Here is a 24,346-nt window from a genome sequence, read left to right on the forward strand (position 1 = left end):
CAAAAACTAGGTGTGGTAGCACACGCCTGTAATCTCAGCATTTGGGAGGTGGAGGACCAGGAGTCCAAAGTCATTTCCAGCTACATAGTGAATTTGAGGTCAGCCTGGGCTACCAGAGATATCTCAAACAAAAAAATAAAGATTTGTATACACACACACACACACACACACACACACACACACACACACACACACCAGTAGCAACTACTTCTAACAGCTGTTCCTCTCAGTGCTGGCAGATGTGCAAGAAACAAGGTCTGTGAACCCGCAGCACCCTGGTACTCTAGCAGGAGGGATGGTCTGAGGATTCAGTAACGCCTTCTCTTTCCCAGAGCTCATTTCCAGAATGAGACTGAGGACTGTAACACCAGAAAAACAGCCAGATACTGCAAATGGGGCATGGTGACATATGCCTGTCAACCCAGCACTCAGGAGGCTGTAACAGGATTACTACTGAAAGTTCAAGGCCAGCCTGTGCTACAGTAGTGAGTTCAAGGAGAACCTGGGTTACAGTCTGAGAACTTGTCTTGAAACAAAGTAAAATGATCACAAGGGGGAAAGAAACTTTAGGTGTGGGCTGTGTTGGTGAAGAGCCAACATCTAGGCTGCAGAGGGCAGAAGTACAGCTTCTACCACAGGCAATGGAGAAGGGTTCGGGCCTTCGAATCATCTTTCCACCCTCAAGTAGAGCATGAGCCTGTGTAGCAGGCAACCAAGAGAGGAACTGAAGGGCAATAACCAGAGATCAGTAAGAGGCTGCATCCCTGGGTGAGTACAGAGAGAACCAAATGCTTTGGGGAAAGTCTGTTACCAGCATGGCAGCTGCCTAGGACATGGTAGTAAGCCATGTCTCTACCTGAATTGCGACTGTGGATCACAAACCCGAAGAACACACAGTCCATATGCCCTCCAACAGGGGGATCCAGAGCCAGCTGTGTTATGATACATTCAGATGCTGGAGTAATGAGGAAGACATCTGAAGGACAAGGCAGGGAGGTGCCCATACACAGAAGCAGCTCTCCAAAATACAGTAAAGTGAACAGGAACGGAACACACTAAACTCAGGACATTAAGGGGCCCCGGTTCCTGTGTGTGGAGGTGGAACACATACAGTAAATGCATGCATGCCCAAGTTACATTTCAGAGCCAATAAAAACAGAACACTTGGGAGACTGGAGAGGTGACTCAGCAGTTAAGAGCCCTTGTTGCTCTTCCAGAGGAAGAGGACCCAGGTTTGATTCTCAGCACCCACATGGCAGCTCACAAACATGGCACTCCAGTTCCAGGGATCCAACGCCATCTTCTGGACTCTCCAGGCACTTGCATGCATGTGGTACATACATGCAGGTAAATCACTCATACACATAAAATAATAATTAAAAAGTTTAAATGGAATATTGATTTCTTCTGGGCACGAAGCCTAAGAGGATGGACTAGAGAGAGACCCACTTGATTTCCTATTCTTGGGTACTGCCATTGCCTCTTCACACTACACACACACACACAAGGGCTTACAATACATGAAGGCAATATGCAACATACTCAATTGTTTTCACACTTCGTGTACAAAACCCACCATTTATCTCAGTGTGGAAGTGGAAGCAGATGTCTCCCTGCAGAACTGCCCTGATGCAGTGGCAAAGGGAGAACTCAGTGAGGAATCTTAATCCTTGTATATGCAGATGTCTTGAGAAGGAACATAAAATATCCACTTATGGACACCCTAAAGCTGGGGTGGGAATATCAGAAACCAAAACTTTCTTCTGAAATGTAGTCCGCAGCAGAGAAGGTGCGTACTCCCAGAAAGATTCTAGATCAAAAACCGAGCCGGGGGGTGAGGTGTGTGTGTGGGGGGGTGTCAAGGTCATCACAAGGAAACCCACAGAAACAACTAACTTGGGCTCACAGGAGCTCACAGAATCTGGACCAACAGCTAGGGACCCTCCATGGGACCGACCCAGGCCCTCTATATAAGTATGGCAGTTGCATAGCTTGATCTACTTGTGGTCTCCTAGTAGTGGGAGCAGGGCCTATCCCTGACCCTTTGGCTGGCTTCCAGGAACCTATTCCTCATACTGGGTTGCCTTGCCCAGCCTTAATACAAGGGGAGGAGCTTAGTCCTACCTTAACTTGATATGCCATGCATTTGCTTAAATGCCCAACATTTCTAACCAATGGGCCAATAAAGCCCATGGCTCTAGGCTAATTCACAGAGACCAATGGCTCTGTGATCCAATAAACCAGTCAAAGCAGCCCCAAGCCCCTATGTGGAAGAAAAAAGAGCTAGCGAAATCAGACTAGTGGCCAGTGGCCATCTGCAAAGTTCTCAGAGCTCCAAGTTATAGGGAGGGATTAAGAGGGCGTGGAACCAAGGAGCAGAAACATATGTGTTCCAAAGCTGTTATCTGAAGCAAGCTGGGCAGGAAGGGGTTTGCGGCCGAGGGTCGGAAGAGGCTTCTTTTCCCTGAAGCTCTGTTCCTGTTCCACCACCTGCCAAAGGGGAAAAGAGATCACGCACAGCCAGGGTTCAAAGCGGCTTCAAGTAAATGGTTTGGGTTGAGTGCAGATGTCCCTTTAGAAGTTCAGAAGACTGTAGCTCCTGCCAGGGCGGGGCTGGGCAACAAAAATTAAGACAGTGAAAACCATCGCTTTCCGGCTGACTACTGTGTAGCAAACGCATGCGGGCTTGACCAGATCTGCCTCTGTTCCCCACGACTGGTTAAGACGAGGGGTAAAGGACAGAGAGACAACTGACAGGCTGGCTCTGAGCCTGATGAAAGAAGGGACCCCCTCCCCCAACACTGTGTAGGCAGGGAGAGGGAGGGACTTGTGGTGTGATGAGTGCGTTCCCCTCAAGGTAAAGGAAAGCTGTTCCACAGGGGCATTCGGGGATGCTCCCAGAAGTCAGGAGTCAAGGAGCACAGGCAACGGAAGTGGATGAAAGGTGGTTCTGGAGTGACTCCAGGTTTATCTTTTTATTATGTTTTCAGATCTTATTGACGTTTATGTATGTGTACGTTTGTCTTTGTGTATGTGTGCATGGCACAAGTGTGCAGGTACCCGAAGAGGATGAAGGAGGGCACTGGATACCCTACCCTGAAGCTGGAGTTACAGACAGTCGAGAGCCATCTAACATGGGTGCTGGGACCTGAACTAAGGTCCCCCGGAAGATCAACAAGCACTCTTAACTGCTGAGTATCTCTCTCGTCACAGGACTAGGAGTTTAAAAGGCTTTTTTTTTTTTTTTTTTTTTTTTTTTGCATGAGGAAGCCAAGCTTTAAGAAGACATTATCCTTGGTGACCTCTCCACTGCCACTGAGCGGGTGACATTCATAGGGTGGTACCCGCACACCACCACCCTCCAAAAAAAACCAAAGCAACAACCTTCAGAACAGACCTGGTCCTCCTGGGAAGAAGCCCTGGAGACGACTTCAACTCCCACTCCAGACACTGTCTTCAAGCATCTTCTTTTCTAGAATCACGCTGCAAAATCAGCTATGTCTCCAAGGGCAAGTCACCCACTATGCTCACCTGTGCTGTGTACCTGGGGGGCCCTGGGCTGCCAGGACAGCTCTGGAGGTGTGTTATTCAACGTGACCCAAAGGGAGGAAATAAGGACGAGCGAATGGGCACTCGGGAAAACCAGCTCCCACACAGCAGAACAATCAATAGTCAAACTGGAGCCAAGATGGCAATTGGAGCCAAACGGGTCATTCATTCCACATGGGCACCTGAGAGGGCAAGGCAGCGTGTCCCACTGGGTACATCACTTAGATCAGAGGAAGAGGCCTCCTCTGGGATCTTCACAAAAGCAGGAAGTGAACCAGTGGAGCTCTGAGAGAGAGGCATTCAAGCAAAGACGGTTTTCATACCCTACGTTCTGCTCAGTAAGGCATCCCTGAGGGTGGTGTAAGGGGCAGGGGGGCGGGTAAAGTTTAACTGGCTGGCACTAGAGGTGGTAACATGGGAGGATGTAGGAAGACCCCAGATATTCCATCAGCCTGGCTGGCTAGGCCCCTCATGACCTGTGACACCATGGGCAAGCCCCTGCACAGCTCCTCTCTCCAGCAGCTAAAGAGGAACAAGCATGCCTGTTCCTTCTGGCTAGTGTACAGACTCGGTGAAATCACTCCCAGGAAGTGCTGAGCACAAGCCAGGCCTGCAGTGGCTACTCCCCAGTGGTGGTTCCCATGAAGACTGCACTGCTCTGAAGGTTAAAGACAGAGCCTCTGACCTCAATGTGGGGACCACAGCAGAGGCTGAGAGCCAAACATGGCACTGAGAGCTACGGAAAGGCTTTGCCTAAAAGAACAGTGAATGCTTTCATTCTTCTGGTATGAGTAAGAGAAGACCTCTTGGGAGTGCAAGCTGCTGCCAATGTGGGCTGTAATCTGAGCTCCAGCGGCTCTTGGGACTACAAGGGTTTAAGAGGAACTGAATGGGATTACCTGCGGGGCAAAGGGCCTGGCCAGGGCAGATACAGAGTGAACATTGGCTCCTAACCCCTCTCCCCCGGGGGCCTCTGAAACAGTGCCCCTTGCCTCTGCGGCTGACCCTCTGCGGCCTGAAGAAAACTTAAGATTGATTTTCTGCAAGTTCTGCTGAATTCATTAACACAATAATGATAATGATTCTAACATGAATTATGGTTTCTGAGTATCTTTTATGTGACAGGCAGAGGAAGCAATGTTGTTTCCCTTGGATTCTGGATCAGTCTCTTCCACTCGGAATTTGTATATTAGTATGCTCCTTTCTGTGTGTGTGTGTGTGTGTGTGTGTGTGTGTGTGTGTGTGTGCATGTGTACATGGACCAGTATGTGTACATGTGTGCATGTATGTGTATATGCATGTGTGTATGCAGGTGCACATGTGTGTTTATGTGTGTGGAGGTCAGAGGACAAACTTGACTATCATTCATTCCTCCCCTTTCCTTCTTCCTTTGCATTAGGATCTCTTTCTGCCCCAGAGCTGCCAGGCTAAGCTGACTCACCAGTGATCCCCTGAGACCCTCCCATCTCCGCTCCCTCTCCTGTCCCTATGACGACAAGTGCTCACCATCACAAACAGCATTTTCACATGGCTTCTGGGGCTTGGACCCAGAACCTCATGCTTGCAAGGCAACCACTTCACCAACTGAGCCAACTCCCCAGCCCCTTACACCATTTTCTATGGATCCAATTACCATATATCACTCCATCTGTTTCTTCATTAAAAATATAGGGGGGGGGAATCACACATAATTGTGAATCTTCCTTGCATTAAAGGACTCCCTTTAAATTAAGGGTGCATTTATTACTCTTAGTTCAGTGAAGGATACAGAGATTCTTCCTAGAGTTTTACCTGATCTCTAAAAATCTTTAGCACAGTACATTTAAATAACGTATGTGGTATTCAAATCGCTGTCGTGTCAAACACCTGCCAGGGCTTTCTGCATGTGACCACCACTTAACACCAATGCAAACAGTAAAATAGGTCATGTCTCTCCTTTTAAAAGAGGAAACTGAGGCTAGAGGACATTTCACAGCCTGCCAAGCTGGTAACGCTGTGGTGCACAGATATCATTTATTATATTAATGAATCTTATTGAATGGATGACCGATAAGCTCTTAAGGAACATAGACAACTGCAAATGATACAGTTTTTAAACGCCAAGTTCATATTCATAGCAGATAATGGACACAGGCGACTTAGAACGAGAAATTACTAGAAAATGAAAAAAAAAAAAACAAAAACAAAACAAAAAACCCTGTTTCTCCCAAAGCCAGAAAGAAAATATCTTCAGCACTAGAATGAAATGGACTATATGCTACCCTTGTTGAGGAACAGGGAAATGTCTGCCCATTGCTGCTGCATCCACAGGGGCCCGTGAAGATCAGATGTTTCTACAAGGACAAGGCTCATGAGAGATTGAAGAAAATATTGTGAGCCTGGAAAGCAAAACACAGGCCCCAGGGGGCTTGGCCTGGCCTGGACCAGGCAGCTGCAGCAGAGTCCGGAGCAGGCAGAGAATCTCAGTAGTTAAGAACAGGGGCTTGGACTGAGGACATAGCTTGGTTAGTAATGGGCTTGCCTTACCAACTCAGGGACCTGGATCCAAGCCTGGAACCCACATTAAAAACAAACAAATAACACCCCCCCCAAAGGCATGGTGTTTATAATCCTAATGCTGGGAAAGCATAAATCTCTCTCTCTCTCTTTCTCTCTCACACATACAAGCATGCTCTGGGACTCAGGGCTTGTCAATCATCTATCTAAGCACAGAATGCTTCTCATACTATAAAAAGAGGGAGGGACAATGTGAGTGTTTAGGTTTAGACATGAGCACTGTAAAGTTAAACCAGAGCCTCAGATGGTGAATTGGCTTCCTTAGCCACTCTGGAAAACTCCCACAAAATCAGTGACTACTCCTCATAGTCCCAGAGACGATACATTTGAAGTCACCATTACTCACTGAAAGCCAGGTGTCCACAGGACCTTGATCCCTCTGGACTGCAATCCTGAGCCACATGGTGTCTCCAGTAAAGGACACACAACAGCGATTACAAAAGGTTCTATCACCTGCTGACAGAGCCGTCTTAGTTTGTGTAACAGACTCCACAATGCCCACATAGCAACAAAACCTAAAAACACATTTCCTATACTGCATCCCCACCACTATACAACACATAACTTATCTATGTGTTATCTCCTCCAGCACCTGGTGACTGCCAGCAACCCTTAGCTCATGACCACGTCCCTTCAGTCTTTAAGGGCAGCATCTTCAATTCTGCCTCCATATCACTTTGTCCTCTATATGTGCTTATCAAACCCTATCTGCCCATTCTGATAAAGACTCAAGGTTGCATTTAAGTCCCCTCCCCACACTGTCCTTCCTTTTCCTGCTCACTTCCCTCCTGCCGGTCCCTTTGCCCACTCAAATGTGACATCTACTTTGATGTCACGTGTATTCTGCTGCCCTCTCTCCCCCGACCATTACAATCAATTCCTTTCCTACTAAGGTCAGAATATATTGACATATGTATATGAACATGTGGTAATGAAACCCATTGCTTTGTATGCTGACTTAAAATATTAATTGTAAAACTGAAAAAAAGGACCTCCTGCATAATCCAGGATCATCTCCTCATCCCAAGATGCTTAAATTAATCATATCTGCAAAGACCGTTTTCCGAATAAGGAAGCATTTATAGACTCCAGGGATTAGGGACTGAGAGCCTTGGAGGGGGGAGGGAGGGTTATTCAGCCTCCTGTGCAGAGGAAACTGCCACTCTAGGTAAAGTGTTCTGCTTCTTGTTGTTAATGGAAATAAGACAAAGACCTCTACGTGCAGGGGAAGGCCTGTGAGGTCGATAAGAAAGCAAGGACCTGAAAGACCCAGGGCTGCCAGAGGGCTGTGAGCACTTTATTCCGAGCACCAACAGAAGGCTGGGCAATACAGTTACAGCGGCCACTCTTCATGCCTCTCCTGTGGTGATGTCCCCTGCATGCACACTGTGAGCTCTCCCCAGGGTCGAGACCTCTGCACTGAAGTCCCACCCTGCCCTACACTATGGCAAGACAGTGTGGCCATCTTTAACTCAGTGCAGTGTCTCGGGGATGGCCGAGACTGAATTAATGCACATAAATGATCGTCACTACTACAACAGATTCAGCAGCATGTGCAGGCTCCAGCAAGCAGCGCCAGTGAAGGAAACGCCAGTTACTCACACAGGAAATTCCCCTCCGTCCCTAATGTAGGCAATTGAGGCCACCACTAGGCATGCCCTGAAGCCCCAGGATTCCACAGTCTAAGCCAGGATCCCCACCCTCCGGATCACAAATATTGTAGGCAGGCTTTTTCCATGGCCTGCTGTCTCTCTCCCTCTTCTTGAATCAGTTCTGAATGGCTTGGAGAGGATTCAATTCGCACAACAGCGAATGTGATCTTTGTTCTGATAACTAATGGAATACTTCTGACACTTACCAAAATGCCACGAGGAGTGAACAAGGGCTCTTTGGAGGCTTGTCTAAGATCAGAGTAACCAAGACCTCACGATCTGGCTCCAATCTTCCCTAACCTACAGGCGGCAATGTACACAGAGGCGAGCCCAGCCCTGCGACAGACTGAGGACTAAGGTTTGGCATCCAGAAACCAAGGTGCATTCAAGCGCTTATCTGCTTAGCATCCACAGGTAACTTCTTGTCAACTCAAGGGCCACGTTGTACTCCTGACCCACAGGGGACAGAAACAAACCTTGGAAGAGCAAGAAAGACAACATCAAAACCAGGACACAGAGCTTGCACGGCAAACACATGGACCCGCTTTCTCCTTGCCTTCCTGGTGTGGTCAAAGATGGTTTTCCAGAAAGAAACAGACAGGCTTTATGCTTCTCTTCGCCTTACCACATGGTTTCTAAAAGACTCCCTCAGCCTCACCTCACTCCTAAACCAAGTAATGAAACTCCCTAGGTGTCTAGGAATGGCCGGGAAACCAGAGTGCCTCACAACAACAAGGGAGCCCTCAGCTCCAGGAGCCCTAGGACAGAAATAACATATTATCCCTGAGTTAATAATGGGAAACCGTGAATGGCTTACGACTGAGTGGGTGGAAAGGAGGACCTGGAAAACAGAGGATTGCTACCCGCAGCCAGGGCTGGGTCAGGGCGAGGTGGGAAGGGATAAGAGAACCTGTGATGGAGATGTGCTCCTATCTGTCCTGTTTGAAAACTAATGAAGCTTAGTACTTGAGCACACACACACACACACACACACACACACACACACACACACACACACACGCACACTCATACACATAAATAATAAAATTTTTAAAAATGCACACATAACACACAACAAGCACATGCATATAAATACACATGTACATGAGCATGCTTAAACACATACATATAAGAAGTTATAGAACAACTCCCAAAGACTATCTGCTTAATGATATTAAAATAGCTACATTATGTTGTTTTGAGCAGTTTTATATTTTTGTGAAGAACTTTTACAGCTGTTACCTCATTTGACTCCCCTCCCCCCTTTGACACACCCGTGTGGTGGGCAGAGGACATGCAATTATCCATGTTTTATAGATTACATTAAGCAATTCCCCTAGGTCTTGCCATCAGCCAATGATGAATCTGAGACAGGAAGTGGGACCTAATGACTCCCAGCTCCAAGAACTTCAACAAGGTAAGAAATGGGAGTCTGAAACCTGCAGCCCCCCCCCCCCCCCCCCCCGCCCCAGACCAGTGGAAGTGAGTGACACACTTAAGCACTTAAGAATCTATAGGACGAGACAGAAGTCTGAAGACACGGCTTTGAGGAATTGTAACACCAATGCATAGACAGGAGAAAAAGAAACTGTTAAATGTTCCAGAAACATGCTTAAAAACACCTATGAGCTGAATCTCCTAGCCGCCTTCTCTTCCAGTTATACTGGATGGCGAAAGCAAGGGTAGTATTATTTAAAACAGTAACTGGTGTTAGGGGCTGTAACTCAGCTGGTAGTGAAACACTTGCTTAGCATGCATAAACTCAAGTTTTGATCCCCAGCCCTGTGGGGATCAAAGGGAAGGGCATCCTCAGCTACATAGTGAGCTCAGGGCCAGCCTGGGCTGCATGAGACCCTGTCATAAACAAATACAACAGCCTACCACTGTAACACATAAAAGCCCTTGACGACAAAACCATTTTACTTCACCAATGTGGAAACGAAGGCCCCGAGAAATGAGAGGTGACTTCCCCAGACCCGAAGCATTTGTGAGAACTAGGAACAGCTATGGCTTTGGGATGCAGAGCTGTGGACGCTACACCAGCTGCCTTGGGCATGTCTTAACTTCATTATTATAACCATTCCTAATTAATACCACAAGTTGGAATAAAAACACTTAAGGGTAGGGTGGGGAATGTGTGGTTTCCCTCTTTGTTTTTCTGAGAAATATCACCTAATTCCACAAACAACAACCAGGGACGCTGTAGAGGGGTGGTAGGTTGTCCAACTTGCATGGAAATTTTCTACCACTTGGAAATCCTAAAGATCTTGAGGTATTCTAGTCTAACAGTAGGCTGGCTAGTGTCAGCCTCAAGGATTTCTATCAACCTGTCAATGTTACTATACATGGAAAAGGGACTTTGCAGTTAAGATTAAGGGAACGGGGTACAATGATGTCTTGGCGGTTAAGAGTGTTTGCTGCCCTTCCAGAGGGCCCAAGTTCAAATCCCAGCCCAAACACATGCCAGGTTGCTCACAACTGCCTATAACTCCAGCTCTAGAGGATCTGACAGCCTCTTCTGGCTTCTGCAGGTACCTGCATGCATGTGCACATACCCACACATTAACACACAAATACATATGTAACTAAAAAACAAAACATATCTTTAAAAGACAGTGAAAATATAGAGATTAAGCCTAAGAACTTAGGACAGAATTGTTCTGGATTGTCAGCACAGCTCAGTGAAATCACACAGGTCTGAATAAGAAGGGGGAGGACAGGTCAAGGACAGGAGGAGGAAATAACAGGCTAGAGTGTGAGGCTGTAAGGACAGTGAAATAGAAGGAAAAGCCACCACTCCATGGGGCACAATGTATGTAAATGTTAAGAATCGTTCAGATCTATTAAAGATCATTATTAGAGTTAACCATAGTAAGTTCTCATTGTGACCACTCCTTCTCATGTTCATTTTCCCGTAAATAAGCAAAGGTGGTGGGGGATGGGGCAATTTGACTCCCTGATTGGAAGCTGGTGGACTTCTCCAGGCTGTTTTGGCTACTTTGGGTAAAAAGATCATTAGTCAAACAGCCAGTTAAATTACCATTATACTGGCACCAGCCATCCTGAACACATCATGGACATAAGCAGAGAACCATACAAGGATGGTGGCTGACTACACCAGCTCCCGGCCTCAGTTACTTCCACTTGGAACAGTGTATACTGGATATTTTGCTATCACAAGCCTCGCTGAACTGTAGGTGACCTTAAAATAATTTCTTCTTAAGCCACAGGGGGAGGTAATTTCCTTGGCTGCCTAACAGGGAGCCTGTGACTGGGGCTGAGGAGGAAAGACTATGATTGGCCCAAATACAAAGCCTCATTAACATGTCAGGTGTACTGTGATTGGTCCAAACACCTCTTTATGGCTCAGGAACACTTGTGAGCTTTGAGAGACACTCCTCCTGTGTGGACTCCACTGGTGTAGCCACATTAGCCTCATAAAGGGCCTTTTTCAAGTAGTCTTTGCCTATTATCAGCAGTAATAGGCAAGAGGCTAACTAGGAACCATGAGGAAGAAGCAGTGGACGTCGCAGAGCAGCTGTGGCAGGGACAGCTGAGCAGTGAGCAGGCTCTGCTGGGAAAGCAACGAGGCCGTAGGAAGCTGGAGAAGAGATCCTACAGGGGCTGGTCACCAGAGAGCGGTCAGGTCTCTAGGGATGAGGGGCTCAGACCCAGGGCCAAGAGCTGTAACACAGGCTGCTGGTAAGGGCTAATGAATCCCAACTTCCAGGCCTTCAGAAGAGTTGTTTCACTTGTAGGGCGAAGCGGTGCTCTACTGGAGGCCAGTACAAGGACTATAACTTTGTGTTGTATGGTCTGAAGAGTGACCTATGACGGCCATACTTTCAGTTTTGAATAAGGGAGTTTATTACTTTCACAAGCTGAAGTAAAATAATAAATAGCAAGAGATAAATGGACAGATAACGAACATCTTCAAGTTGGATGGTCAAAACATCTAGTAGAGACTAAGGAAGCCCCATTGAGGCAGTCAGCTGGAGTTCCCAAGTGAGCTTTTCCTCCATGGCTGAATCTCCACATCGGAGCTTGCTGAGGCTAACCCTTCAGTGTGTCTCTCCTACTGTTCCCATTTTTATATCACAGGGTAAATGACAGGAACCTGTGCTTTACCTTCTAGCTGTTTTCAAGGGCACAAAGGCTTTTTTCCATTGCTTTTAGAAAAATATATTGGATGCCGGGTGGTGGTGGCACATGCCTTTAATCCCAGCACTCTGGCGGCAAAGGCAGACGGATCTCTAAGTTCAAGGCTAGCCTGGTCTACAGAGCCAGTTCCAGGCAGTCGGGTCTACACAGAGAAACCCTGTCTTGAAAAAAAAATTGCTAAAAAAAATATTTTTCAAATATATATATATTTTTTTTCAATGTATTTTTCATAAAATATATTCTGATTATGGTTCCCTCCCCCAACTCCTTCCAGATAATTTCCACCTCCCCACCTCCCCAAATCTACATCCTTTCTTTCTCTCTTATTACAAAGTGAACAGGTATCTAAAAAATAGTAATAATAAGTAAGATAAAATAAAAACAAACAGGTCAGAATAAGACAAAATAAACTGGGGGCGGAGCAGGGGAAGGGCAGCGAAAAAGCACATACAGACCAGAGATACAAACCTTCGTACACACAGAAATCCCATAAAAACACAAAACAGGAAACCATAATATATATAAGCGAGACACCTGTAAGATTAAAAAAAATGCCCAGACAAAGCATTATAAGACACAAAACAAAACAAAACATTGAGTTCATTATGTATTGGCCATCTACTGTTGTATACCCAGGGAGATTCCATTGGCGAAAACTAATTTTCCTTTGCAAGCGGATCTCAATTGGAGCTGGCTTCTGGGTAAGGGATGAGTGAGGGCTGTGTCCACTTCCGCTCTCAGTGCTCGGACCCCATCTGACTCAAACCTTTACAGGCCCTGTGTATGCTGACCCAGTCTCTGTGAGTTCTTATGTGCTTCAGTACAAAGTCTTTTTTTTTATCTCGTTCTTTAAATTAAAATATGAATACATCATTCCCCCTCCCCTTCCTCCTTCCAGTGCCTTCCATGAGCCCCCAGCTCACTCCCTTTCAAATTCATGGCCTCTTTTTAATTGTGTGTGTACATATGTATATATGTATTTATATATACATATATGTGTACATACATGCATAAATAGATAAATAAAACCAACTGAGTTCATGTAGTGCTGCTTATATGTACATGATTTCAAGACTGAACAATTGGTATTGGATAACCAATTAGGGGGCTCATCCCTGGGGGAAAACTCAGCATTTCTTAGCTGCCTGTAGTTTTGTCTAGGGTTAGAGCCCCTAAGATTTTCCCCTTCCATGCTAGGATGTCAATTAGTGTTGGCCTTGTTCGGGTCTCATTTAGGTAGCCATATTGTTGAGGTATCATGGGTGAAGCTTCCGTCATTCCTAGGAGACAGTCTCACAGCGGACTTCCTGGTCCTCTGGTTTTTACACCTTTCTTCCCAAGAGGACATGTCTTTTCTTCTGTTGTCCTCTCCTCCCTGTCACATGCTTGCGGGGAGTGGCAGCTCATCTCCAGTGAAGGGGTCTTGAAGGCCACTTGACATAAACGTGCTTGGGTCTGAAGCTGGTGGGGTGGTAACCCCATTCCTACACGCAGCTACATCCTCCATCTCCATGAGCTCCAATGGAACATGACGGTTTCTCAATATAATGTACACTACATACCCGATACTGTCCCCATCCACCCACTGCCACAGCTCACCGCTGCCCAACACCAGGAAACACAGCCTCCCAAAGAACAGCACCTCACAAGCTTCTCCTTGCCCATCCATGCTTTTTACCTGAGTGTAGCAGAAGGTCCCTAGGCAGCCGATAGGCAGCAAAAGGGAGGCCCATAACGGAGGGCTGGCCTCTGGAAGCTGGAAAGGGAAGGAAAAATCCTCCCTGCCGCTGTAGAAGGAGTATAGTCCTACCAGCAACTCAATCTTGGACTTCTGGCTTGAAGAGCTCTTTTTCATGATTTGTTTTCATCATTTTCATTATGTTAAGCAATTAGGTTTGTGGTGAGTGGTACACCATCATCAGGAATAAATGTATTTATTACAGGACTGAAGGAGCAAGCCTGGGCTCCTCGGCCAATAACTCCTGCTTTCCTGAGATGGGTGGGGATGAGATGGCGGGAGGTAGGGCTAACACTGTGATCCCAAGGGCGCTAAGGAGAACTTTAAATGGAATGCATACGTGGATACACAGCCTGTTTTAAAGAGAGGAACAGTTGGCCTTCTGGGTTCAGGGGGCTTGTCTTTTTCAAAGGATTTCTAGTTCAGCCCCCACAGGATAGAAAGGTCCCCCTCTGAAAAGGAGGCTGTGGACTTCCCCAGGCTAGCCTGGATTTCATACAGCCTAAGCTCCAGCCCCAACAAGCCCTTTACTACCTTAGAGCCTGGCATGCTCACTCATGCCTCTGGGTCTCCCCCTTTGGGTTTACTCTTTGGGGAATGCCCTTTTCATGCAGGCTGTACTAAAGCCTTTCTTCCAAGTTCAGCTCACTGATCACCTCCTCCTGGAAGCCTTCCCTGGCTCCTCCGTTCTCTTTCTTCTTGTCCCTCAGCCCACATTCTAAATGGCACTCTTGCCCCTCTCTGGGCCTTAGTCATCTAAGAGTGTGCTTTTGCTTCCTGTTTCCCCAGCGTCAAGAGCCTCTTGAGGACCAGAAGGCTGAAGTGTTCCTCTTGCATCACCAAGCCATGTTCATGTTCCACATGTGTCAAGTCTTTTTAGGTTCCTTCCCATTTTCCCACCTAATAAGAATGCAAAGTCATCCTTCAGCAGTGCTCTCTCCCAAGAAGTCACTTTGACTGCCCAAGAACTAGACCCACTGTGAACTCCCACAGCCTCTGCTCGTACACATCACCAAACATGGGGTGTGTCTTCTAAAGACACGGAGGGCCTTGGGAGTCATGTCTCTTCCACCTGTCTATTGCTGCAGGGTCTAGCACAGTGCCCGATGCCTAGAAAACGCACAAAGGAAAGTAATGGAATAAAAAGAAAACAAAAGACACACAACAGCAATGGCCTGGTCATCTCTATTGAGCCCTAAGATGCGGAGAAAGACCTGAAAGCAATTCACTTTCCACATTGTGATGATTAGGGGTTTTGTTTTAATGATATACTTATTTTTATTTTATGTGCATTGGTATTTGTGAGGGTGTGGGATCTTCTGGAATTGGAGTTACAAACAGTTGTGAGCTGCCATGTGGGTGCTGGGAATTAAACCCAGGTCCTCTGGAAGAGCAGCCAGTGCTCTGAACCACTGAGCTGGAGAGCTGTCTCTAGCCCCTTGTGACTCTTAGTTTTAACTGTCAGCTGGGTACAACCCAGAATCACCTCCTAGGAAGAGAGTCTCAATGAGGGGTCATTTAGATCAGGATGGCGTGAGGGGTATGTCTGTAGGGGACTGTCCTGAAGTGGGTGTCACCACTGGTTGTGTCCTGGAGTAAGAGAAAGGCAGCTGAACAGCACACATGGTGTGCATGCCATGTTTCTCCCCTCCTGGATGCGATGTGATCAGTTTGCTGTCTCAAGTTCCCACCTTGACTTCTGGGAAATAACAGAGGATTACTCGGACTCACAAGCAAACACACCCTTTCTCCCTTAGTTGCTTTTGACAGTGTGTTTTACCACAGCAACAGACGTGAAACTAAAACACGTGAAGACCTGGCACAGCCACCTTTTCATGCTAGCTAGCCAGTGTTTCCTCTGGGCTCCCCTCAGAGGCTCTGGAGTTCCCAGTAAAGGCAGTTTCTCTGTTACAAAAGCAACAGGGTAGATATTAGAAAACAATTGCACTTTCCACTTCACACAGTAATATTTCTTCATCAGTCTAGTTAATAGGTGCTACCATTAATGTTGAAAGGAAGGGGCTTTCTGCCAGATGGTGACAGCACACGCCTTTAATCCCAGCACTAGGGAGCCAGAGGCAGGTGGATCTCTGTGAGTTCAAGGCCAGCCTGGTCTACAGAGTGAGTTCCAGGACAGCCAGGGATACACAGGGAGATCCTGTCTCAAAAACTTTAAAAAAGAAAAAAAGGCAGGAAGAGAGGGAGGAGAGAGAGGGGAAGAAGAAGAAGAGGAGGAGGAGGAAGAGGAGGAGGAAGAAGAAAGGGGGCTTCTAGCAGGGAAATATGCAGACTTGGGTTTCAACCTGATCCCTCTTCCCCAGGATCTTAAAGTAGACACCAACTCTGGCTTTGGAGTCTGTTGACCTATAAATGGCAACACTACTACATGGCTGTGATGAAGATGGTATAGCTGTTGCAGCCATGAACTCACAGCAGCAGAGGCTACCTGCTGAAGACGGGGCCATCCACATGCCAATCATGGATGGAGAAAGGACTCCTAAAGCCCCACCTCCCCGAAGAGCTAGACAGTGAACCAACAGCAGCTGGGAACGGGGGTGGCGGGTGGTGGGGTCACATCTCCCCGTGGTGCAGTCATAGGTAAGTTGTCCTTGCTCGAGTACACAACCCCCTACTCATGTTCATTCTTGCCATCCTAATTAAATGCCGTAAGACACAGATGGACACACACACACACACACACAAACATATGAAATAATAAAGTAAAAATAAAATGCCAGTAATTGATAGCTGCCCATTAATCATCCCTGCAATTCAGGTCTGTCTGTAGAGCCTGGATCAGGGCATTCTGACCTGACTGGGCATCTCCAAAAGGAAATGAGCTCTGTTTCTCAGGGGAGTTCTGGGAAGCCCAAGGTTCTTAGTCTCTTTATGCCCCAAACATCCAAAGGAACACACACACACACACACACACACACACACAGAGAGAGAGAGAGAGAGAGAGAGAGAGAGAGAGAGAGAGAGAGAGAGAGAAAGAGAGAGAGAGAGAGACTGATTTTTTACAGATGGTATTACATGTCTGAACACCTACATACACATCTCTAAGACATGAAGGCTGAGATCCGCAGTGCCTGCTGGGAAGGAGATGAAAAGCTACTGAGTGCCCCATTCCCGGATTCCAGCTGGCTAACAGGTGTAATCAAACCAACAGGCCAATGAAGGCAAGTATAAGGAAGGCAGCTCACTGTAGACCAGGGGGAGGGAAGGCTGAGAGCAGGCCCTTGGGCAACCAGAGTGCTCGAAAATGACCTGAAGTCCTCAGGGAAGTGGCTGCTGTTCTGTATACTGTTTTTGTGGAAACTGAAATCAATTGACTATTAAACATCAACAAGGTGCATCCGTGAGGCTGTGTTCTTGACTTTGAGGATCGAGTCTGGCTCGGGACGTCACCTGCACTGAACAAACATTTTGAGAATGGCAAGACCATCATGGTGGTTTTGTTGTTACAAAAGGAAAGCTTCTCCAAAGACACGAGGAGACACTTCTCCAAAGAAGATATATAAATGCCCAGCAAGGCATGAAACAAACAAACAAACAAACAAAAACATAAATCCAAACCCCAATGAGATGCTCCTCCAGGACTGTTGTGATGGCTTCCATACAGATGCATAGACAGGATGCAGAGAAACTCAAACCTTGGTGTACTGTTATGGGGACATAAACTGGGACAGCCACTGGGGAGGGCAGTGTGTCAGTTCTTCAGAAAAACTGAGACTAGAGGGCTGCTGGGAGGGCCCAGTGCCACCAAGCCTTGAAGACGCAGGTTCAATCCCTGGGACCCACATGGTGGAAGGAAAGAGAACACTGACTCCCAAAACTTGTTCTCTGACCTCCACATACACGCCATGGCAGATGCTTGTGCATCCACACATACCATTCAAAAATGAAAAATAGAAACACAGTGTGATTCCAACTTGCTTCTGGGCATCCACTCAAAAGAACCCAGAGTGAAGCCATGAAGAGACCTTTGTATACCCATGTTTATGGCAGCCATTATTCACAATCATTAAAACCTGGAAGCAGCCCCAGTGTCCATTGATGGGTGAATGAATAAACAAAACGAGGCACATATAAGCAACAGAATATTATTCTACCCTAAAAAGAAAGGGAGTTCTGCCCCATGACAACATGGATAAACCTTGCAGACATTAGGCTGAATGAAACAATTCAATCACAAATGACACATACTGTCTGACTCCATTTAAGTAAGACAGTCAAAAGTGTTGAGGCAGAAAATAAAATGGTATGGGCCCAGGCTGGTGTAAGGAGAAAGTGGGAATTACTGGGTAATGGTTCGAGTCTGTCTGGGAAGATGAAATGAATTACAGAGATGAATGGTAGTGACTGGCCACCAAGAAGAATGCACTTATTGTCATCGAGCTATATACTTAAGGATGACTAAGATGGGGTGATGGGGAAAGGGCTCCGTGGGTCAGGTGGAAACCTGAAGCCTCACAGGAAATGAGAGCTAGTCCAGGAGGAGATCTGGGTAACATGGCCTGGGTGCAGCCAAGACCCCCGGCTCCCCACCCTCTGCTCCTTCCTACAACTTGTTCAGAAATGTCTTCCACAGAGAGTGACATTCCTGAGCTATTGAGTCAGGGCAGTGGCAGCCTGAGGAGGCATTGGGCAGGGGGAGCTCCACCTTCGGGTCTTAGCCAATGGATTCCATACAGGCACTCATCCAGCCTCTTCCTCATTCCCTAAGGTTGTGCCCCTAAAGTGGTAGAAGGAGAAGGAGTAGATGGCAGAGGAGGGGAAGGTATTGGGGTGAGTCCTGCCAGAGCAAACAGCAGTGTAGCACCAAACACCCATGGAACTGAAGACATTTTCACAAGAACAGACGTCCCCCACAATTTCTTAAAATAAGCGCCTATGGCCTGGAAGGAAGCTTGTTATTATGTAAACTCTGTCATCTCTTTTTTTCCCCTCCAATCAAAAAATTGAGTTCAAATATATACAACAGGGCTGGAGATGAAGCTTAGCGATGAAGTACTTGACTATCATCACACACAAATGTGTGTGGGGGTGGTGGTGGTATGCATGGGTGGATGCTGGCATGCTCACCCATGTAGTTGTTTGTGGAAGCCAGAGGTTGATATCAGAATGTCTTTCTTCAGTCACTCTTTCTCTAGACACGCTCTTTCACTGGACCTGAAGCTCGCAGGCTCACAGGTTGGGCTAGACTGTTCCTAGCTTCCTCCTGTCTCTGCCTCCTAGAGCTGGAGTTACAGATGTATATGGTGTGTATGGTTTTTATATGGTATGGCGCTGGGGATATGAACTCAGTTCTTTAGGCAGGCAATGTGGCGGGCAAGGTGTGGTAGCAGGAATGTGAGGTGGCTGGTCACATGCCATGCACAGTCAGGAAGCAGGGAGAGATGGACGCTGGTGCTCAGTGCCCTTCTTTTCATTCAGTCCAGAATTCCACCCCAGGGAATGGTGCTACCCACAGTTAGGGTACATTTTCTCACTTCACTCATCATAATTTAGAAAACCTCTTACAGACACACCTAGGCTTGTCTCCCGGATGATTCTAGACGCTGTCAAACTGGTAATGAATATTAACTCACAATCGGTACCGTCATTCTTAACCTCATAAGAGAGAGGAGACAACAGAGGGTCAGGGACTTGAAACTCTTTGAACCCCAAACTCTACAGGAGAGCTCTAGCAGGAGCACCCCCTTTGAGGCTGTAGAGCAGAATACAATGTACACATGTGTTTGAGTGACAACACTTAAAAAGGCCTGCTATGGAAGTAAGTAGAATAAAAAACGCTCCCAGACAGAGCTCATTAAATAAATTCTATTCGCAGCAGGCGGCTCAACCCCACTGCTGTGGCCAGTCTTCCTGTCCCTCCTCTACCATCATCCAGCATGCGCAGGACCTAGAGGGCTTACCCATCTTCTGTCACCATAGTGTAAGGACCCCCCAGAAAATGGGCTGTGGCTTTTGGTTTTCTTGACCCCTTTGGTACCTAGGACTAGAGGCCAAGAGGGGTTTCCTGATGAAGGAAGTTGGATAGTCCGAGGGAGACACTTGGAGTAAGTCTTGGCTATGAAATTCCTTCCGCTTTTCAAGACTGCCGGCTCTCTCAGCAGCTACTCTGACCACACCTGCTGGTTATCAGCTGCCTCCCTTTCAAAAATACCCACAGTGGAAATAAGTCACAGGCTGCACTCTGTTAGACCTGTGTGTGCCAGACCAGCTGCTGCTTCTCATGTGGGTCGATTTGAGTGAGTTCCCACACTCTTCAGAGTATCTGTGAGCTTGTGTGAAGAATAGTGTCTGCCTAGTGGAGCTGTGTAAGTGTGTTAAATGCACTGTACATGAGCCAGAGTCCAACGTGGTCCCCATTACTGTGATTGCTTCTGTATCATCACACTATGCTGAATGACATTTGCATACATGTCCTCTAGCCCTCCAGAGCGGTGGCTCTCAACTTCTGGGGTCTATCCCTATACTACTGACCTGCAAACTGGATTCCCAGTAGATAAGGAGGGGGTGGGGACTTATAGCTCTTTTTAAACAAGCTATACCCTCTCCACATACATACATACATACTGCAAGAGATTGTGGGATGTGCTCACCAAACTAGAAAGTTCTCCAAGACGAGTTTAACTTCCATATTCCTTTCCAAACAAATATGATGTTCCTAAGACCAGTGGCTGCCAAACTGGGTTGGATTAGAACACTGTCTCTGTCTGAGGATGAGCCCAGAGATTCTGAGGTAGGTTTGGAAAATGGTGCAGATGGGGTTTCCAAAGAGGTGGGAAGACAGGCGAGTCTAGTCTCCAGGCAAGGCTGAAAACCACTGCACTGTCTGGGTCTAGAATCCACTTTTCTACAGCACTGGCCTTGAGGCGCTTTGCAGAGCAAGCTAGCTTCCATCCAGGGTACAAACTGAGCTGCCATTTCAGAATGACTTCGCAGAAAGGATTCTCATGCTTAAAAAGCAATAACTTGGTCTGCGGAGACGCTCAGTCAATAAATTGCTTGCCGAACAAGCATAGGGACTGGTATTTCATCCCTCAGACCCCACATTTAAAAGAGCCAGACATGGCAGTGTGTACCTGGAACTTCAGTGCTGGGGTGGGGTGGAGTGGGGGTGGGGTGGGGTGTTGGACAGAAACAAGAGATCTCTGGGGCTCAGTAGCCAGTCTCTTAGTAAGTCCTAGGTTCTAGGTCCAGGGAGAGAACCTTTCTAAGAAAAGCATGGTAGAAAGCAATTGAGGAAGAACATTGGACATTGACCATTGGCCTCCACACATGTCCATGAATGTGGGGAGCCAGCACACACACACACACACACACACACAAACACACACACACACACAAACACACACACACACACACACACACGGGCGTGTATACACACACACACACACACACACACACACACACACACACACAGGTGGAGGGTGGGGAGTAAGAACATGGTAAGTTTGCAAACAACTGCTCCAGCCTGACAGTAAGAACCTTACAGTCCCACAGAGCAGTCTGTATCCACCGTAGTGTCTGTTCCAGGGCCCTCCTCTATTTATGCACTGGATACTGCATAAATATTTGTAGGAAGGTTGAATAGTTCTATTTATTATATGGCTCCAATTAAGTTCTCAGTTGCTTGGCTCAGCAACCTAACAGTTTTTACAAGCAGCTAAACACCAGCAGCCTCCGCCTCAAATCTCAAACCCACAACAGAGAACAGAGCGGCCAACTCTCCATGGAACACGCTGACATTTCTCCTTGGGGTTAGATATACTGTGCGAGTGCCTAATGACTGATAAATATAAGCAAATGTGGATTGCATCAGGCAGGAAGAGCCCAGCATTCTTCAGCAGCACAGGCCTCCCAGCTAATATTTGGATCGTTTCATCTGAAACTGTCAATTTACAAGAGCATGGTAAAAATGAGGAGGAACCTCCCAGTAAGCAGGAACTGGCCCTTTGTCAATAAGTTAGAAGAGACAAGGTACCCTGCTATCAAAATGCTCAGCCGAATGCCTGCAGCCTGGGCATGAGGCTCACAGAGCCCGCACCCCCAGACAGATCTCCTAGAAGCTCAACCGCAGATCCCTTTTCTCTCCCAGGACCTCCCTCCTAGCCCGAGGTTTCTAGCCCCAAAGCTGGTGCCCACAGAGACCTGAGTACTGGAAGGACCTGGGAGTCTGATGCAGCAACACCTTCAGATTTCACCTTACTGGCTGGCTCTACAACTCTGGGTTGTCACTCAAACTCCTCAGTCCCCAGACACTGAGCGTATCATCCCTGCTTTATCAACTCCTTAGAGCCACCACCGCCTTGATGTGAATCCCGACTCTTCACCCACTGCTTCTGGAGCCCGGGGAAAGCACCCCGTCTCAAGCGAGCCTCTATCTCCTGGCCTCTAAGAGGAGAATAAGCCTAGAGCCTGTCTCAGATGTCAACAGGAAGCGGCAAGAGCAGCGCCCGGCATGCCATGGGCACACAATGAGCCCGAGGGATGACTTCACCTCGGTTTGGAAATCAAGAAAAGCAAGTTTTTGTCTTTGCCTTTTTATTATGTTTTGGTGACAATACTCACTGGGCAGGAAACACGGTCTTCACTGGTTTAGGCTATTTAGAGTCTTATCATTACTCTATTTGGTGGAGGCATTCACGGTTCCTTGCAGAAACAATCCTGTGTTTGGCCATGGAGGCTATGCTGCATCCTACGGATTGTTAACCATATGTGAAATGCATCCCGAATTCTCTCTCTAAAACGTGGACAACTTGTGATTATCCAGGTCTGTTTAGGAGACCACACTGTTTAGCAAGTCTCTGTGTCTTGTGTCCTGTCTTTAAATCCACACAGCCTGTGACTAGTGGTTTCTAATCCCCTGCAGCACAGTGGTGCCATCTTGGCACCCAGGTGTCTTAATTAGGATTACTGTTGCTGTGGTGAAACACCATGACCAAAAGCAACTTGGGAAGGGAAGGGTTCATGTTTCAATCACCACTCCATGTAACAGTTCATCATTAAAAGGAGTGAGGGCAGGAACTTAAGCAGGGCAGGAACCTGGGGGCAGAACCTGGAGGCAGGAGCTGATGCAGAGGCCATGGAGGGGTGCTGCTTACTGGCTTGCTCCTCATGGCTTGCTCAGCCTGTTTTCTTATAGAACTCAGGATCACCAGCCCAGGGATGGCACCACCCACAATAGGCTGGGCCCTCCCCATCAATCACTAATTAAGAAAATGCCCTACAGCCAGATTGTATGGTGGCGTTTTCTCAATGCAGGATCCTCCTTTCATATGACTCTACATTGTGTCCAGCCAGCAGACAGGGTCCCCTCCTCCTCTCCCACCTTCACAAGTCTCCCTGAGGTGTGACATCTAACGGCTTCTCAGAATTTCCTTCACTTTTAAAAGTAATTTTACAATCAAAGAGCAGGGTAGGAGTGGCCTTGGTTACTGTAGAGGCTGCAAAAATAAGTCAGAAGCTAAGTGGGGGCTGGGGAAGTGTCTCGGTGAGTAGAGCAACTGTCTGCAAGAGGAGGACCTGACTTCCATCCCTAGGAACACACTTAAGGGGTTGGGGAGCAAAGCCAGGACGAGCTGGGGAGGAGGAGACAGGTGGAATCATGGAGGCTCCTGATTGGTTAGCCTCACCAAAGCAGTGAGTTTCTGCCAAGTAAGGGACTTTTTTTTTTTTTTTTTTTTTTTCCCAAAAAACCGAAGGGTAGACTCAGCCTGAAGAGTCACACCAGATGCTGTTCTGTGGTCTCCACTGGCCTCCACAGGCGCATTTATGCACAGAAGGGGCGAAGGCAAGAATTCCTCCCACTCTGCACAACGAAGGCAGTGGCTCCACTGTTGTCCAAGGCAGGGACAGACACAGGGTCCATGGCACACGCACATACCTTCTCTCTGAGGGTTCTCGGCCCCGGGACTGCGGGTGTCGGCTGCCTCGCACCACTGTGGGGCCTGGGCGGCTGGCGTCGGAGCCCACCAGGGCCCGTTGCTCCTCACGGCTTCGATGCAGCGGTACTGAAGTGCGGACAGCGGACACAACGTGGCCCGCAAAGGGCAGCGTAGGGCCACTGGGCCGCGAGCCTCCGCGGCCACGGTAGGAGCTGGGCAGGCAGGGCCGCGTCTGCTCCATCACACCACCGCTGCAGCTGCGCGAGCAGGCAGACCAGGGGCCCCAGGAACCCCAGACTCCTGGGGAGCCACCGCCGCTGTCCTCTGGGGTTCCATCTGCTACTGCCATCCGCTGCGGGACCTGCAGAGACAGAGGATGAACAGGATCTGAACCTGAAAAGCTTCGGGCAGGGCTAAGTTTCTCTACTGGACCCATGTGGACACAAGGGTACAATAAAGGGCCGGGCGGTGGTGGTGCACGCCTTTAATCCCAGCACTCGGGAGGCAGAGCCAGGAGGATCTTTGTGAGTTCAAGGCCAGCCTGGGCTACCGAGTGACTTCCAGGAAAGGCGCAAAGCTACATAGAGAGACCCTGTCTCGAAAAACTAAAAAAAAAAAAAAAAAAAAAAAAAAAAAACACTAAAAAAAAGAATAAAGACGGAGTGCGTATAATTCAGCCTGGGTCACAATCTATACCAACTCGGTCATAAGAGACAACTTAAGTGCCCAGAAGCCAGGAGAGTCACAGTAGAGTCATGGCGATGACGAATCTTTATTATCAACTTGACTGGATT

General features: G+C 47.6%; 1 protein-coding gene across 1 annotated transcript in view; it reads right to left on the reverse strand.

Moving 5' to 3' along the window:
• Thsd4 (thrombospondin type 1 domain containing 4) overlaps nucleotides 1–23,988 on the reverse strand; it is a 485,807-nt gene extending 461,819 nt beyond the window's left edge. Inside the window, exon 1 of the mRNA XM_059269043.1 lies at nucleotides 23,552–23,988. Within this exon, the coding sequence (XP_059125026.1) occupies nucleotides 23,552–23,988 (437 nt within the window). The remainder of the gene's footprint in view (nucleotides 1–23,551) is intronic.
• Nucleotides 23,989–24,346: the final 358 nt, after the last annotated feature.

Source organism: Peromyscus eremicus, chromosome 7, assembly GCF_949786415.1.
Source record: "Peromyscus eremicus chromosome 7, PerEre_H2_v1, whole genome shotgun sequence".
Taxonomy (NCBI): Eukaryota; Metazoa; Chordata; class Mammalia; order Rodentia; family Cricetidae; genus Peromyscus; species Peromyscus eremicus.